This window comes from Balearica regulorum, chromosome 1, assembly GCF_011004875.1.
Source record: "Balearica regulorum gibbericeps isolate bBalReg1 chromosome 1, bBalReg1.pri, whole genome shotgun sequence".
Lineage (NCBI taxonomy): Eukaryota > Metazoa > Chordata > Aves > Gruiformes > Gruidae > Balearica > Balearica regulorum.
The window spans coordinates 193,677,571-193,695,123 of NC_046184.1; the positions used below are offsets into that span (position 1 = coordinate 193,677,571).

General features: G+C 42.2%; 1 protein-coding gene across 2 annotated transcripts in view; it reads left to right on the forward strand.

Annotated features, from left to right (window-relative positions):
* The window catches only part of STARD13 (StAR related lipid transfer domain containing 13), a 305,468-nt gene that overhangs the window by 128,578 nt on the left and 159,337 nt on the right, over window positions 1–17,553 (forward strand). For both annotated transcript variants that reach the window (XM_075742017.1, XM_075742018.1), the window contains exon 5: window positions 4,896–4,929. In XM_075742017.1, the coding sequence (XP_075598132.1) occupies window positions 4,896–4,929 (34 nt within the window). The remainder of the gene's footprint in view (window positions 1–4,895; window positions 4,930–17,553) is intronic.

Consider the following 17,553-nt stretch of genomic DNA (forward strand, 5'->3'; position numbering starts at 1 on the left):
GAAAGTGAGAATTTCCCCTTCCCCCTACTTTCTAACCTAGCAAGGAGGCCACCACGTTGTGATGCAGCAGGTATGAGGCTGAATCCCATTCAACTAAGATCTGTCTTCCATGCCCCAAGTGACTTCTCTAATAATGCTCAGGCTGTATATTAAACATGGTCTCCAAGATCACCTCCACAGTGGCTGTATTTTAAAGGAAAATTCTAAGCCAAGTTTGACAGTCTTTGCAGATACACCATAGGCACCTAAATCCAGCAGAGGTTTCAAGCCTGGATGAAAGATCGGTGCCAGGTTTCTGGGAGAAATCGGATTTCTGGCACAGCGGTCTCAGCAGTGTTTTCTCCGGGATAATTTCAATATTGGTATTATTCTCAGCTGACTAACGCTCTCTAGGGAACTTGCAAGTGTAATCCACGCTGAAGATCTCATTGCAGGGGCCGGGCAACTTCAAGTTAAGGCTGACATTGCTGAGTATCATAATATTACTTCCCATTTTGGGCTGTAGAATTTTATTTTGAAGTCGTAACTAGGGTTTTCTTTCCTTCTGTCAGCATCTTTCTGAAAGGATCTAATAAACCTGCTAATCAGATGATTGAGTTTTGCATGTGGATTGCTGGTTTCCTCCTTTAGAACTGTCTATATGTTGCTTTAATTAAAGCCTAGCAGATTATTAAATCACTAGAATGAAGAACCAGCAGGATTTTCAGTCTTTATACTTTGCAGGACCTTTTGCAGCTCAGAGTGCTTTCCTTCTGTATCAGTTAGCCCATAAGAACTCGTACAGATTTATCCTTTTTTCCTCTGAAGGAAGTGTTGCGTTTCAGAGTGGTGCTGCTGGTTGCTCACTGCAGAACATGCAGAATCCAAAGCCTTTTTTATTAACAGCAGATGTCAAGTAGTCCTGTCAAAATGCCAGGGTTTATTTGATAGCAGTTATATTTCTGATACCATATCTATGTTGAATAAATTCTCTGGCTTTTTATTAAACATCTAGAAGAGTTATTTGCATGCTGAACAGATACACTAATTACCTTTTTTTTTTTTTTTTTTGAGGGTGTGATTTTCTGAGAGTGAATTATTGCAGTTTGACAGGTACTCTGAAATACCAGTGGCAGATTTGGGCATATTTGAAATTAGAGCATAAAATAGCTAATAACTAATAGGAGTTGATGGGGAAGAAGGAAGCAAAAGACTTGGATACAAAACGTTTGTGGTTTTTTTTTTTTTCTTTGAAATGGTATATAATATTATGGGATTGGCTGGCATTGCAGAATCCCTGTGCTGTTGCAATTTGAAATGGTTTTGAAGTTGTTCAAGTCAACCATTTCGTATTCATCTTCTGTGTCAGAAAAAAGCTTTTATGTGACAATGAGCTTACTGGGACATTATTAAATCATTTAATCCAGTTGTTTGATGAGTTCCATGCCCTGATCACTTATAACCATGAAAGATTATGTATACATCAGAGAAACAATTTTTTGATGAGTATGTTTATTTTGCTTGTTGAGTTTATAATGCTGGTGTTTTGCCTCTACCTCCATCTCCACTTAATCCGAGGAGTTCATTTGAGTAATTGGTTTCTACACAGAATACTTTTCAGGAGAAACTTTCAGGTTCTTTATAAATGCATTATATTCATTTTCCTTCCCCTGATAGATCCACAGCCTTTCTTCCCTCCTTTACTCTGTGCCCCAAATACACTTTTTCACATGCATGGCTCTGGAAGTGAAAGGTGGCTTTAATGAGATCATTCACGTGCATAAAGGTGTTCTTGGTTGTAAATACCTGTTGAACAAAGACATTATTTTCATCTTGCTCGAGGGGGTTCGGATTCAGGTAATGATCCCTAACAAATTGTCTGGGCATCTTGTTCATCTGTACAGGACCCATAAATTTAATACTATGGACTCGGAGGCTATGTTTAAGGGCGATGTAAATGCGGGTCAGGGACCAGTCCCTTGCCCAGGGCCAAGTGGGCGTCCCCTCGTCCCCGCTGCTGAGGGCACACTTTCCAACAGCTGGCTTGCTCTGAGCAGAGCTCTTCAAAGCAGTTCGTAACAAACCCAGAGCTGCCGAGCCAGGTACGGTGCTCCGGCCTCATCGATGGCTGTCTGATTTAGCGGTGTAGATGAGCCCTCTGAGCTTCACCTCATTGCAAGTTGTCCCTTGAGCTAGCTGCACCGCCGCTGAGGGTAGACCTTGCCTAATTCACCAGCCTGGCTCATCCTGCTCTGATCACAAAGCCAAGGGCAGTGCCGCGCGGGCAGGCTTCTTGGGAACCCTTGCTTGTGTAGGGGAATGTGGGATGGTCCTGCCAAGACACAGGACTGCTGCGGGGGGAGAAATGGACCCCGGTATCTAATGAATTTCTAGTTTCTGCCTGCCGGTTTACATGTTTCAGCAAATAAAACGTGGTTATATCAGCAGAGTGTGTTTGTCTTTGGCTTCTGTTTGACACTTCCACTTGCAAAATTGCTACAGCTGGAGTTGTAAGCAAATGATTTCTTTATTATTCATAGCAGCAGGTGCTGCAACAGCCTTTTGGCTAGAGTTGTACTCTCTTGGTCCGTGGTTTCTATATATTTGATTAGATGGTGCCATGCTGCTCAGATGGGATGCCAGTCCTCCAATAAATGTATTTCGTTATACAATCAGTTATATAGTGCATTATCATTATTATTTCCATAAATCACTTTTAGTTGGCAGCTTTCTGTTGCCACTTGGGATTCTTCCAGCAAAAATTTGCATACTTTTTGTATGGCATCCTAAAAAGATTTTGGAAATGAACATAGCCCGGGCTTGGTTTTATAATAGCTGGTGCCCTTCTGGCTGCGCTAGAACACAGAAACTAGCTGTCCAAGCAGGACTGACATATTTATTTTGATTCCCATATAATTTCTGTATTATTCAAGAAGTTCTTATCCCAAGATTCAGTATGGCAATTTAGGCACCCTTCTCCAATGTGTTTATGTGCTTATGCCAGAGTTGTGATGCTAAAAATCAGGTGCCTGTCGCTAGCAGGATGACTGAGAGCAACGTGGCTCGCTATACAGTGGAGGGACAGAATGGTGTTCCTCACTCAGAAAGTCATCCCAAAAACCCGGCACACTGATGTGGGACTTGCCTGTCCCTTGCCAATCGACATAGCGTGTGTCTGAATTTCCACTCCTGTATGGGAGTGAGATGCTTCTGCTAGAGCCCTCTCCTGAGGGCTTAGCACTGACTCTTTTTAAGCGATGCTGCTAGAGAGATTTTGGCTCGTAATGCTGCAGTTCTGCGCCTTACTCCTTGCAGAATGGGCCAGTGTATAAAGACTTGGGAAATAAGTTGAATTTCCTCTTCAGCCAGATGGAAATCAGAACTGCATTCTCCCTTTCTAGGCTGTAGAAGACCTAGGGGGAGGCGAATCCTCCAACCTCTCTAAGAGCAAGAGCAGAAGAGATCTAGCACGAGGGTCTGCGCGGGTACCACGGAGCCTGGCACTGGTGGGCCCTCACTGGCAAAGGGGGCTCAGCTCTGGTCTCTGGGAGCATTTCACCGTCACTGAGCTAAATCAATTCAGTCCAGGCAAGCACACAGCAGTGTGCCAGCACTGGCTTCCACTTGGAGCTAAAGCCAAGCTACAAATTGACACTAATAAAACTTGATTTGGACTCAGCCACTCGTTATTTTCCCATCTAGAAGTGACCACCTCACTTGGTGCCTTCAAATGGGGCAAGAGGCTTTTTTACAATGAAATTACCTTGCAGAAGGGAAAACAACTGTAGTCTAGCTGTGCTTTTCCTTTTATTAAGAGTTAAGAGTGATGGTTAACCAATTCAGTTCCATGCTTAGAGGAGGAATTTTCCAGTATCTCAGTAAAATTCTTCACTAAATAAAAGGTAAATAAACCCCATGTTTTTATAGACAGATTCCTATCAAGGCTGCAGAGGCAATATTGACTGAAGAGATAATGGAGCACTTGGTGCATCTGATGGCAAGGTGCAGATGGTTGTCCATATGGGGACAAGCAGATAACAAGAACAGGGAGTGTGTCACTGCAAGGTACAGGAGCGGCTGCCTTTTCAGCTGGCTGCAGACTGGGGACTTCATACCTGTGAATTCACTGATATCAGGAAGAATCAGTTCAGCCTTCTGTTTAATTAAAAAAAAAAAAAAATTAGGTTCAGTTTCACCCACTACGCTAGTTTCATTTATAGGCTGCATTGCTAGGAGAGTTGATGGATCTATCATATGAAAGGAGAACGGGTGATACACATTTACTCACTGGCAACAGCCTCCTGCTCTGGGCATTGAAAACTATTCAAGAAAAAAGTAATGGACCAGGAGGTGCATCCTATATGATGTTAATGGTACCGGTTACCATGGCAGACCTGAAGCAGGGAAATGAAAACTATGAAGAACGCAACACAGCAAGTCAGTTTGTCCATGTCCCTCAGACAGAGGGACCCTCTCCTGGTCACAGGTGAAGAACACCATCACTCTGCTGCTCCGAGCTGCTATGGCCACAGTGTCCACTGTTTCCCACCTGTTGGTACAACCTGCCTGCTGCCTCCCTGAGCCCCACCGGCATCGTGAGACATTTTCAGTTGTGTTCTGGTGTGTTGGACCTCATGTATCCCTGCGGCACGTGCCCTGCTTCTGCCAGGGACTGCTCCTAAAGCTCACTGCCTGCAAGACAGGTGAACCTGGTTTGGGAATGGGCACCAGGTTGTCCTTAGCAAGCAAAACTAGACATTCCCCATGATTTGTATTGATGAGCTCTGGATTTTTTTGCCCTGTGTAAGGTGGTGATGATGTTTAAGAATGATGTATGTTGTCATCCTGAAATGTGGAAGTGATTTGAAGGATAAAAATGTATAATTATTAAACAGAAATTAATTTATTTCTTACAGGTGCTGTTTCAGAAGCTGTGTAAGGAAAAAGCAGGTAAGACACTCCGTTACTTCTTCAAAGTTTCTTGGTGGCTTGTGGCATTGATGGAGGACCCACGGGAATCTCTGCTATTCTGAGTTTTAGTCACTTAGTGCAGTTGCTATGATCACTTCCATGCTGTTGTTCATGACATAGTGCTGTAGGACTTACATGGTTCTTAGGAAAACGGATAATTCAGCATCTTTCGACTTACACCTTGCAGGGTAAGTTCTGGAATAACAGGGATAAACCAAAGTATTCGTTATTGGGGTTGGAGTGGGACTGAAGAGCTTGCCGTGGCGCTGGCGGGCGTGAGGTGAGGTGGACCTGAGTGCTTTCTCCGGCTCAGTGCTCGCACAGCAGCCGAGACTGGTGAAGAGGCTCATTAGAGAGACACGTTTTCCAAAAAACCTAACACCCCACCCCGGGCCTTGTCCCCAGTCACTCCTTAGCATGAGCTTGCTAGCCGGTTAATGCAGTTGTCAATGTTAACAGCATTCGTGAGTTGGACCATTATGGGGAAATTATTTAGTTTCCACTGACATTGTGTGAGGTATCAAGATCAGAGCAGTAAGCGGAGTTGAAGACATGGATATCCCGGACCCCATGTAAGTTAGCGTGCCAGGAGCTAAGGAAAGGTTTGGATAGACAGATACACACACAGAGATCCTGATTCAGCAAGATACTTAACACGCAATTAAACCCACATTTGACAAAACCAGTTCATTGCAACAGGGAGTAAGCAACTGCTTGGATGATTTGCTTAATTGAGGGTAAATGTCCTTATTAAATTGTAATGAAGCACAATTAAGAAATACAGAGAAAAGAAACTGGTTCCCAGGATGTGGGTTACTGGAATTTAATAACAACCCCACAGTTTTGCAAAAAGAAATGTCCCCAAAGTCTAAGTGAATCCTCATTCCCACAAAAGCCTTTGCCAGCTAGAAATATTTCAGTCATAAAACAACTGACCTCTGGAGTCACCCGTTTCCGACTGCTTTTTCTCTTTCATTAGTCAATATGTACGCGCTGTGTGTGTCAATGAAAATGAAAGCAATTGGACATCGTTGTTGTAATTATCCCTCTGTCCCCAGATGACTTCCCATCTTTTTTTTGGCCTGAAGGACTAGTTTAAGCCGATTTGCTAACTCAGTGATTCCTCCTTGCTCAGAGTGGCATCTGTGTCTGCTTTAAACTGCATCCTCAGTTCTTTCCAAGGGCCACCTTAACTGGGTTAGAAACAGATGAACGAAGCCTTTTGCAGCCGATGTCACTGATTCAATGGCTCTGCTGGCAAACGTGCTGACTTAGCAAAACGCCAGCAACCTTGGCCTAGAAAATTCATGTCTCCGTCGGCAATTTCACCCTCATGTACTTAACATCAGGTCAACAAAACATGAAGGCTGTTGAGCATAGTGTAAATAGAAGAATTTTCATTCAAGTTCTGTGTACATTAACTTTTTCTGCTCTATGAGTTGAACGTGGATTTATTCCAGGACGGTATTTGCCAATGAAACATATGCTTGTGCTCTTCCAAAGTTAAACAAATCCCATCAATTCTGAGATTGATTTAGCAATTGTTTTTATTGTTTTCATTGCTTGCATCAAAACCTCTCTGTGACCCTGAAAGCTTGCTTTAAAAAGGAAAGGAAAACATATAAATGGCACATAAATTTTAAATAAAACTGATTATTTTAGAAGTGGTCCCATTTTTTACTATGATTAATTTTTGAATTGTTTTATTTTTATGATAACATTAATTTTGTCACCAAAAGAGATAAAGCTTAGCACCCATCTTTACAGTAGAGCATGATAGTTGAAAATTTTATAACTACAGACATGAAAGAAGAATGACAGGTCATTTTCTGACACAGTTTGGTCACTGAGGTGGAACTTTAATCATGGAAATCTAGCATATGATAGGGGTGGTAATAAATTTATCATTAAAATGCTTTTGGCAGAAAATGCCCATTTCTTCAAACTGAACCATTTTACAGGAAAAGGTTAGCATCCATTAATTTCTATTTCCAATAATTTCTGTAAAATAGGTGCACTCATCTTGACATGCAATGATCTAACAGTTTTCAAAGTGAGAAATCTTGATTTCTATTTGGCTTTGAAACTTTTGCCTTTGAAATTTGTTATATTAAAGCATTAAAAAAAAAAAAAAGAGAAAACATGATTTAAATCAAAAAAATGGCCAAATCTGTGTCTTGGACCGAGGGACAGGTTCCTCCTGGATTTCCAGTTCCCAAAAATTTCTGATATTTTCTCTGCTTTTTGGATAAGAGATTTTTTTTCTGTTTTGGAATTTCTAACATGAGAATAAGCCCCGTCCTGCCTGTATCGGCCACGTACGGAACACAGCAGTCTTCTGCTCAAGCTCATTTTCTGCACCACTTTCCTCTGACATTATCACTTCCTATTCTTTCTCATTCCCTGTTGTCATTTCTTCTCCTCACCTCTTTCTTGGGAAAATCTCTCTCAAACTAGAGCTCTCAAGGCCCGAAAGAGTCATTTCCCAGGGTACTGGTGAGTGATGGTGTGGCAGCACCCTGCCCTCCCCACCATACAGCACCAAGCGTTTCGGATGGAGGCGGCCCCCCCTAACCCCATCCCAGCAGGCGCTGGGGACGCACAGGGCAGCTCCGAGCTGCTGCAGCCAGGGTGGGGGCTCCTGCAGCCCTTCCCCAGGGCTGGGCTGGCCTTGGCTTCCACTCGTTCTCCATGTAAATCATATTTGTGTGCGAGAAGGAAAAAGATCCTGCCCTTTGGACTGTTGTTTTCTTTCTATATCTTGCATTTTATTTTACTTTTTAAAAGACTATTATTATTTTTACAAATAAATGTGATATTTTGGGGCTTCCATTCCCTGGATTTGCAGTGGGTGCCTCGCAATATGTTAAGCAGGGTAACTGAAATGTGTCCTAAGAAAAGCTGCAGCTGCACAGACCACTCAGCCACCCCGGGGAACCTCCTTTGAAGTACCAGTATTTCTGGTGGTGTTGCTGTGTGCTAGCCAGGCCTCGTACCGTTATTTCCAGACGTAATAACACTGGTACTTGTAACAGTGCATGCACTGGAAATAATGATGTTCTGACCATTAAAAAAATTGTGCATTAGGAAAAAATATTAAATAATGGTAAGATGAGACTCTAGAGGCATGGATGTATTCTGCTTTCTGTTTTCTTTAATAGCGGCAAAGCTGGAGAACAGCCCTGCTGCAGCATCGTGGGGCTGGAACGGACAGCCCTGGGTTGGGCTGAAATGGAGTTCCGCAAAGACTTGGAAATGTATATATTTATATAATTGCACACTACTAAGTAAATGCAATGCTGTTAGGAGTTAGACCTAGGTTGCAAGCGTGGTGTCAGCCACCCCCTTTGAGATGTAGTTAGCAAAGTGCAAGGGACAGTTGCAAGAGAGAATAAGCACTATGGAGTGGAGAAGCTGGTTTCCATGTAGACAGGCTTACCCTTGGTCTGTAGGTTAGCAAGTTGTCTGACGGCTTTCTGTAGAGGCAGTAGACAGGAAGATGATTCACACTTGTACTCCTTGTACTTGATGGCATGAATAAGCAAGTTTTATGAATATGTAAAAAATATCCTGTTCTGTGCCTTTACCGAGATCTGTGAAAATGCCAGCTTCATCTACTGAACCCTACTTTCTTTGAGAATGAACGTGGCTATCCTGGTGGTAACTGTGGTTCCAACCATTAAACCACGTTCCTGCTGTCATTAATAGGACTACCCCAGTCCCATCACCGTGCGATAGACCGCTCTGTTCAATTCATCATCACCAATGCTTTTCTTCTCACATTGCCAGGTACATGACACCAAACCCAACCTGCACCACCTATCTCTATTCTGGACTTGTAACGCAGGAGGTCCTAATTGCCTGCTGTGGTACCCCGGAGAACACCTTGGTTAGCTGCTCCTCTTGCCATCAGATTGCTGCTGGGTTTTTAGATAGCCCGGCTGACTGATGCTATGCATCCTTACTATCTCCTAGTAGATCTCTTAGGAAAAATCATTCTATTCATCTTGACCGTTCTAGCTGCCTAATGTATTTTAAAGTTATCACCACATAGCTCAAGATGACTAACACAGAGCACACTTCATCACTGGTAGGGAAAACGAGCTTTTACTTTGCTGACAAAAATTTGAAGTCAGATTAAAAGCTGACACATCCTCTATTTTAGTGGTATGTATGAAACACTAAATATAGCAGCGAGCTCGTGTATTTGCTGATGCATGGTAATGTAGTCTGTAGCAGAACAGCAATGGGCTGGCAAGAAAGATGGTGCACTGCAGTAATACGATAAAATCCTCATGTGACCTTGGCGATTTCAGAAGTACTCCATGGATAATTGTGTATCCTTGACTGATATATTACAAAATTCAAATAGAGGCAGTTGCAGTCCCAGGGCTTTAATGAATAGCCTGATCCTGCAATATTTGTCCAGGCTTAGTGCTAATTGACTTCAAGGAGAGGTCTCCATAGTATAAGAAACCAGCACAGTGCTATATAGCAGCTTTATATGAACAACTGCCAACAAAGAGCCTGATTCTGGGAACTGAGAGGGAACTGCAACTCCATCTGGCTCTTCTCAGAAACTGCAGGTGCTTGATTCATCGCAAGATCAAAACCATGTACAGTAGTTTCCACTGATTACATTTTTTTGTGTTTCCTTGGTCATAAAACATTTTATGCTCACGTTGATATTTTGCCTCTGCTGCAGTGCCCGGGCAGGAGTTACGGGTTAATCTCACTGTGAACAGGGAAATGGATGTGGCCCACAGAACCACAACCTCTTATGGGGTTTTCCTCTTGCTCATGGGGAGGTGGAGAAGGTGATCTCTTTCAGCTTTTCACTTGCCATGGATGCCTGGCAGGTGTTCCAGAGGTGGAGCTGAGGCTGTGGCCATGAGCCCCCTTGTCCCGTCCCCTGCAGGGCAGAGCAGCAGCTGGGTTAGACACTCTGCAGTCCCTCCCAAGACCTAGGTAGCACTCATGTCTTGTGTTGTCATTACTCCAGCTACAAGAGTTTACACAAGATGAGAACCTGACCTTAAATGACTGGGGAAAATAAAACATCCTCATCCAACAATCCCATGCATTTACTAGAAAACAGAGTGGGGTCATTTTGACATGTTTCCAACATGAAGTGGAGATGCTTACTTTGGACTGAAAAATGAACAGGCTGTTTTCCTCAGCAGTGATATAGTGAAAGTAAACTAGCGAGCAAACCCAGCTGTTTAGTGGCCTTGGCCTGTTAACTAGTTAAGCTCTGTATTGCTCAAATTAGAAGTGGGTAGACTGGTGCTTGCCCTGCAGTCAGGGCATCAGAGACTCCTTTCATTTGGCTCCTTTTCTAACTTCTGTGCGGTGCCAGTTTGGCTCCCAAAATTAGGCAGTGAGATTGCCTCTTCCTGACTATATATTCCTTTCATAATCAGAAATGATAGAACAAGCCCCCTCTTTGTTCTTCTGAAAAGGCAAATCTTTGCTGCTCAGCTCCTTCTGATGTACTAGAGCAGCTGAGGGCAAACTCTGATCCTCGGCTCTCAGAAGCAAGAGGAAAGTGAGAACCCTTACTATATATATCTCAGGATATTGCTGTTTCTAAAAAAAAAAAAAAAAGTGGATTAAAAACATGTATGTTTACTGTTTTAGTATGTGAATTATAGACAAAAGCTTGATCTATTGAGGAATACTCTGAATTTTATCTAAGAAACTTCTGAAACAATGAAGCAGTAACATACAAAACCACTTTATACACATACTAATACTCAATGTCATTCTAAATATCTTCCTCCATTTCCCTGCTCCATAGTTCTTTCTGTAACTTTGATTTTCAGTCAACATTTTGAAGAAGAGAGAAAAATACTGAAAATACTAGAGGTGGTAAATACTAAAAACAATACCTAGTTAATAATAGTACAAAATATAGGTGGTTTCAGAATGAAAGTATTATAAACATTTTTCCTAACTCATTTTTGTTTACAGCTTGGGCTCCTAAGGAGAGCTGAACACTAACCAGCTGATACATGAGCTTGGGTTTGAGAGCTTTGGGTCACATCTACTGAAGACGTGACAGGAGCCTTGCTGTAAATGGTTGTCTAATGCAAATTGATAAACAGCTCTAAAGTTTTTCTTCTGTTGGAATTAGGGGTGTTGGTTTCCAGCAACTAAGGTCAGACACGGAGCTATAGGATTCTCGAATCATTTTCTTCTGTGACTGAAGAAATGTCTGACAAAGGTTGTGGACAAACAGCCATACTCAACTCCATTGCATCTGAGCAACCAACTTTCTTTAAACTGTTCTTTTCCAAGAGTCATGGCGTTTAACATTTATTCCAAAAGTAACAAATGCCTGGAAAAGTTTCGCTGAATAATAAAAAAATTGAGGATACCTGTTTTCTTTCCCTCAAACCTCTCTCATAGCCACAATGCAAGCTATGTCCTTGTATTTTTTTTCCTGGGCAAGGTATAACTTCAAAAGTGTGAAGGTTAGACATTTTAAAGTATGGAAGCAGCAAAATAAATCTTTAGTGTTTTATAATGCTAACTAAGCATTACAGCTCTGAGAGAGAGACACACACACGGAAGAATGAGCTGTGTAGTAGGATCCTTTTGTTTTCACGGAAAGCATTTCTAATGGGTAGCAGGTCCAGCAATTTTAGTGTTCCCCATTAGAAAAAAAATCCCTCATAACAGTTCTCTAGGTTCAGGTTTTGCTATTTAACTATTTAGGATCATTTCCTAAGGATTAACTTTTGAGTTTTTGTGCTGTATCGGAGTGACACGGAGCTCCTCTCTGAAAGGCTCAGGACACAAGATAGATTCTGTGCCGTTTCTTTGTTTGCCAGCCAGGCACACAAACACAGAGGAATGCTTCTGGCTGGAACATATGCTTAATCTAAGTTATTTGGGGCAATAAAGCTATCGAACAAAGCAGCCAGCTTCTGACCTTTTGCAACACAGGACTTTTTGTGGGACCATCCTCAGACCATGCCACTGTTTCATGCTCTTGAATAACCTGCCGTGACACAACCTCTGCTCAGAGGAGATGACCACGGCACAAAACGACACAGTGCCTGCATAGCGGTGACTGGCTATGGTCAGAGATACCAGTTTCCACTTCCATGAGCACCAGAAAGATGAAACCCTTCACTGTTGCTCATGCTAGAACTGAACACCAGATCTCTAGGCATGAGCCTCAACACCTTGCAGTTGAGTAATAACCACATTAACTGAAGGAAGTAATCACTGCATGAGCCTCTCCCTAAATATGCTGGGACCACTAGAGGAGGACAAAGAGCTGTGTAGTGATAATGTCAACTACAGGGGCACCTTCCTAAGAAACAGGAGAGTTGCTTTAGCAAGCTTTTCAACCGAAAACCATCCAGTCTCTGCCCTTCCTGTTCTCTGTATTAGATTCCATCCAGGCCAGCAAGTTGCTATGACAGACATGCGCATAGAGATGCTAGTATTTATTGAGCACTCAGCACAAGGCAAAAACAAATTAGTAATTTCCACCATGCTGTCAAGCCACAGCTGAAATGCAGCAACAGGAGGAGGCCGGAGCTGTGTATGAACGCAAAAGACATGCCAAAGCCGTCCCATGTATAATTCCGCTGCACATGATGGCATTTGTCAAATGTGATTTTGGCTCTGTGTCTTTATGAAGGCAGAGCAGTAAGAAGGGCAAGTTCAAGGAAACAGATGGCCAAAAGGTTGTTTTATAAGTGGTTGTTATTAAGTGGATCTGAAACTGATATTTCAGCCTTGGTGAAGTGTTGGCTTTTGATACGGGGTCTGAGAAGGTAATGGCTTTAGGCTTGTATTTGAAATTTGTTTATATTAGGTACATACCTGCCTTGGAATATTTCTTGGTTCCCAAAGTCTCTGTTATATAAGGCTACTATGTATGTCAGGACAAGTGGTTTTAAAGCGAAAGGACAATTTTTTCCCTGGTGTAATTCTTGTGATAACTAATGGTTTTACATCAGAGTGGACTTAAGCATCAATTCAATGGTGGTTTAAAATTAAGCATTATGATTGAACAGTTAAGAAGTTGCCCAGCACACTCTGTGCAAGGCATAGGTCTGCCTGATGGTTGCCATGCAGGTTTTTAGTATTATATTTAGTATAGCAAATTTATAAATAGGAAAGACAGACTGCAAAGTGTGCAATGTTTAAAATTTGGTTTGAATGACTTCTACATGGAAATGTAAAAGGAAATGCTGAATTTATTTTTAAGCAAAGTTGATAAAAAATTCATTTATTCTGCAAACTACAGTTGATAATATGTATATTTTTTTAATTACTTGAACAATTACAGTTGTCATTGTATAGTGCTTACTAGTAAATTTCATTTACTGGAATTCTTAGCTTACCAGGGCTGTAAAGATTTCTCCTTACATTGAATTCAGTTTTTCCTGCAATATATCATTATATGTGCTGTGTAATTAACACTAAGATAACACTTGATAGTGAGAAAAGCTTGCTTTTAAAACTCAGGAAAATGATCATCTGTAAGTATGACTGAAGTTATTAGATTGGTTGAATGGTTTTCAAGTCCATAATTATTAATTTCTTTTTAAATTGCCTCAATTCAGAGTCTAGCATAGAATCTTGCAGGTTTATCATGCAGAATATTAAGGATTCTTCCTTTGTAGAACCTAATACTGTGCTAGCTGCAGTCACCAGCAACTTGGTGGGGTTAGGATTAGTCTCTTAATGATGCATTCATAGCTGTATAGAAAATTATTTATTCCTGTAAATAATAAAAAAAAATAACCTCCACTTTTCTCAGCATTTTAGAATCAAATCCTCTGAGTAGCTGAGGAAATGGGAAGCTCAGGAACATTTATTTCATAGAAACATAGAATAGTTTGCGTTGGAAGGGACCTCAAAGATCATCTCGTTCCAACCCCCCTGCCATGGGCAGGGACACCCTCCACTAGACCAGGTTGCCCAAAGCCCCATCCAACCTGGCCTGGAACACTTCCAGGGATGGGGCATCCACAACTTCTCTAGGGAACCTGTTCCAGTGCCTCACTGCCCTCATAGTGAAGAATTTCTTCCTAATATCTAATCTAAATCTACCCTCTTTCAGCTTAAAGCCATTACCCCTTGTCCTGTCACTCCATGCCCTTGTAAACAGTCCCTCTCCAGCTTTCAAAATGTATATAGTTCTTTTAGCAAAGTCTTAAAACTACAACTTACTTGGATTGCTAATTAAGTCATTTATTATTTTTAAATTGTTTGTACTAAGTAGTGACAATGGGCCTCAGGCAAGGAGTAGTGTCCTTTTGAGCACCGTACAGGCAGAATGGGAGTCCTTCCCTCACAAACCTTACAGCCTCACATTATCATCGCCATTCTTCATACATAAAGGTGACTGTTAGAACATTTACATTTGTTTCGAATTCAGCATTCAAATAATTTGCCAGGAACTTATTTTCATGCGTGTTGGTCTATGAGCTGATTGGTGTCCAGGTTGCGGTCCCCATCCTGCCACGTGCTCCTTGCTGTGCCCTTCATCCGTGCCGAGTTCGGCACCAGGAGGAGCTTAGGTTAGTGCTGCGGTTGTATGGAGAGGCTCTGTACCTGCTCAGGGGTGCCAGAGCACTCGGCTGAGCTGTTAGCACTGCCTCAGCCAGCGGCAGGTCAAGGCTTCTTGGTATAGAAAAATGGGAGAGCGAGTGGCTAAGGCCCAGGGTGTGGGTGGTCCACTCCTGCCAGAGACAGAAGTTTTGATTTCCAGGGTCTTTGCCGGGCAAAGCAGGCACAAGGCCATCGGTACTCTGGCATCACTAGCAGACTGCTAGATGTAGGTATCTGTTTGTTTTATAGACATATAGCACATAAAGTTAGCCCTGCTTTTCACACTCTTTCTTTTCTTGTCTGCTTACCAACACATTGTCGAAATCCTCAATGTACAGCTCTCTGGACTCTCATTTGGTGACAAAAATGTAAGATGAGTTTCCAAAGTTAAACTAAACTTCTCCTGCTATATATTTTCACCTATGTATAAGATGGATATAACTGATGCAGTACACTCAATGGCTGGATGATGTATTGGAGAACGCAAACTAACATAAAGTACACCTGTTCATTTATTTCTTTTGTTGCTGTGCTCCCCTTCTATGGCCCCATATCTTTGGAATTTTTTAAATGTAACAGCAACCATATAGGGATGATATCCAGAGTATTAAGCTACACATAGGTAAGTAACTAAGTGTATACAGAAATATTTGAGAGTGCCTCTAACTTGCTGTGATGTGGATATGGAACATTGATGTAAGTAGAGTATATTGTGCTTCCTTAGGTCTTGATAGCATGTCTCCTGAGCACTGGGGAGGAAATACCTTTAATCTTCAGCTGTTCATTTGCAGTGGCTACGCTTTATTCGTACACAACACAATTTGGATGGGCACAGAGAAGTCCTTTCCAGTGGTTTTGTTCCCTTGGCTTTGATTACTGAAGTCTGTGGCACACTGTCCTTGACAATATCAACTGAGGCCAAGTGGAGCGATGAAGTACTGCAGTTCTCTGCATAGGGCTGTGGGGTTGTCAAGTATGCATCGCTGCCCTTTGGAAACCACAGAGCCACCTCTGTTTACAGCACTAGGCTTATTTCATCATTATCCTTTTAGATGTTACAGAAAAGCAGCTCCTGGGTTTTGGCAGGAAACACTCCCCCACACCCACTTTAGACTCTTCCCTTCTCTTTGACTCTTCTCCTGTGAGCAAAAACTTTGTGAAGAAAGCACGTTTATTTGGGCCAGGAACAGAGGCAGCTGATACTCAGCTAGTTATTTTGATTGCTTGGCTGGTAGAGGTTGGGGGGGACAGATAATGTCAAGATTTCCCCTGCATTCCAGATCTGTTTTCCTCCTACAGTTAGCAGGCAGTGAGTGTGACTTGTCCCACTCAGCTTTTCCCACAGTCGGTAAGACTTATCTGACAACGGAGTTAGTGTCAGCTGTCCAAAACTAACTAGGAGATATCTTCCTTTCACCACTCCTGTGCTGTTATTGCTTATCAATGTCACTCTCCAGCTTAAATGACTGGTTCATTTACAGACATACTGAGACAAATTCACTTCTCTTGCAGCTCCATTGAGTTCAGTGGAGTTACACTGGGAACAAGTTTGGCCGTAGGTGTCTGAAAAGCACAAGTGGTAGGAATGTGATACTAACAGAAGCAAGAGCAGTGCAACAGTCAAAACAAAAAGGAAGCCCTGAGCTTTGGCAGGATTCCCATTTCAGATTTCTGGAGTGTGATCCAACAAGGTGTTCATGTTTTACAGCTGGTGCTGCAAGAGAAAAGTTGTTTTTCAACAGCAAAACAATTCCAGTGTCTCCACATCAAAAGGTAGCCCATGTTAAAAAAGAACAAAAGGAGAAATAAGCCATAGGATTTCAGAACACAAATTCTAGTGAGAATCATGAGGATTGTGCTTTTAAATCTATTACAGACTTTAAAAAAGACTAGAGTGAAACTGAAACATAATCAACCTGAGATTTTCCAATGAGCCTACAATGCTTAAATACTGAAATCCTATTAAAATTCCACAGAAACTGGAAACATGAGATGGAATTGATACCTCCAGCTTTACCTACAGTCTAAGATGGCTTTCTAAGCATCTCTTCTGTCAATGGGGGGAGAGAGGCATTTTCAGAGTGTAACATCTTCTTCAACTGGATCAAGTCCTCTTCCACGGGTCTGCTGTAGCACCTCTTCCAGGCAGCCAGTTTGGGGTGGAATGAGGCACCTTCTGAGGGACATCCCTTTCCATCCCAGCTTCCCACCTCCCTCAGTTCTCTTTTAACAATGGGTGCCTAAAATTCAAGGAATGGGAAACTTACACCTATTGCTTTTGAAATTTTATTAGCATTTCTGATTCACAGATTAAGTTAAAATGAATAAAGTGCAAACCCGAACACTTTAAAGTTATGCTTAACTCAGTTAATTCAGTTAACCTGGACTAGCAGTGCACACAGCCACTTTGTTCATTGCTCTGCACACTTCTCTACACCCTGCACATACCCTACCCACTGCTTTTGTCTCTTATCATCTTCTGGAGTCCTCTGTCTCTGTTCATTTTCTCTCCATTTCCTTCTTTGCAAAATACAGTTTTAGTTTTCCTCCTTACCACACTGCTCAGTTTCCTCTTAAAGGCACTGTGACTTCACAGGCTGGTTACCCTTCCTTCCTTCCTTCCTTCTTTCCTTCCTTCCTTCCTTCCTTCCTCCCTCCCTCCCTCCCTCCTTCCCTCCTTCCCTCCTTCCCTCCCTCCATTCTTCCCTTCCTTCTGCCTCTTCTGTTGCCTCCACCCTGTACCTCTTTGTTCTCCAGATCTTCTTAGTCCTCTCTGGTTCTCAGTGAAATGGGCAAACAGCCTCGGAAGCTCTCTAAAGCCATGCATAATACTCCCTCTTTACCCTTGCAATCAAAACAATTTCTTGCTTTTCCTTCTGCTGATTAATGGACCTATCATGATCTATCATGACATCACCCATGGGTTATGTCTCCTTGACTGTCTGAGTATTAGCCAACTCTCTGGGTAGTAAGAAGGAAGGTTTAAAAACTGAGGACCAAAACCTGAACTTCCAGATTCCTGTT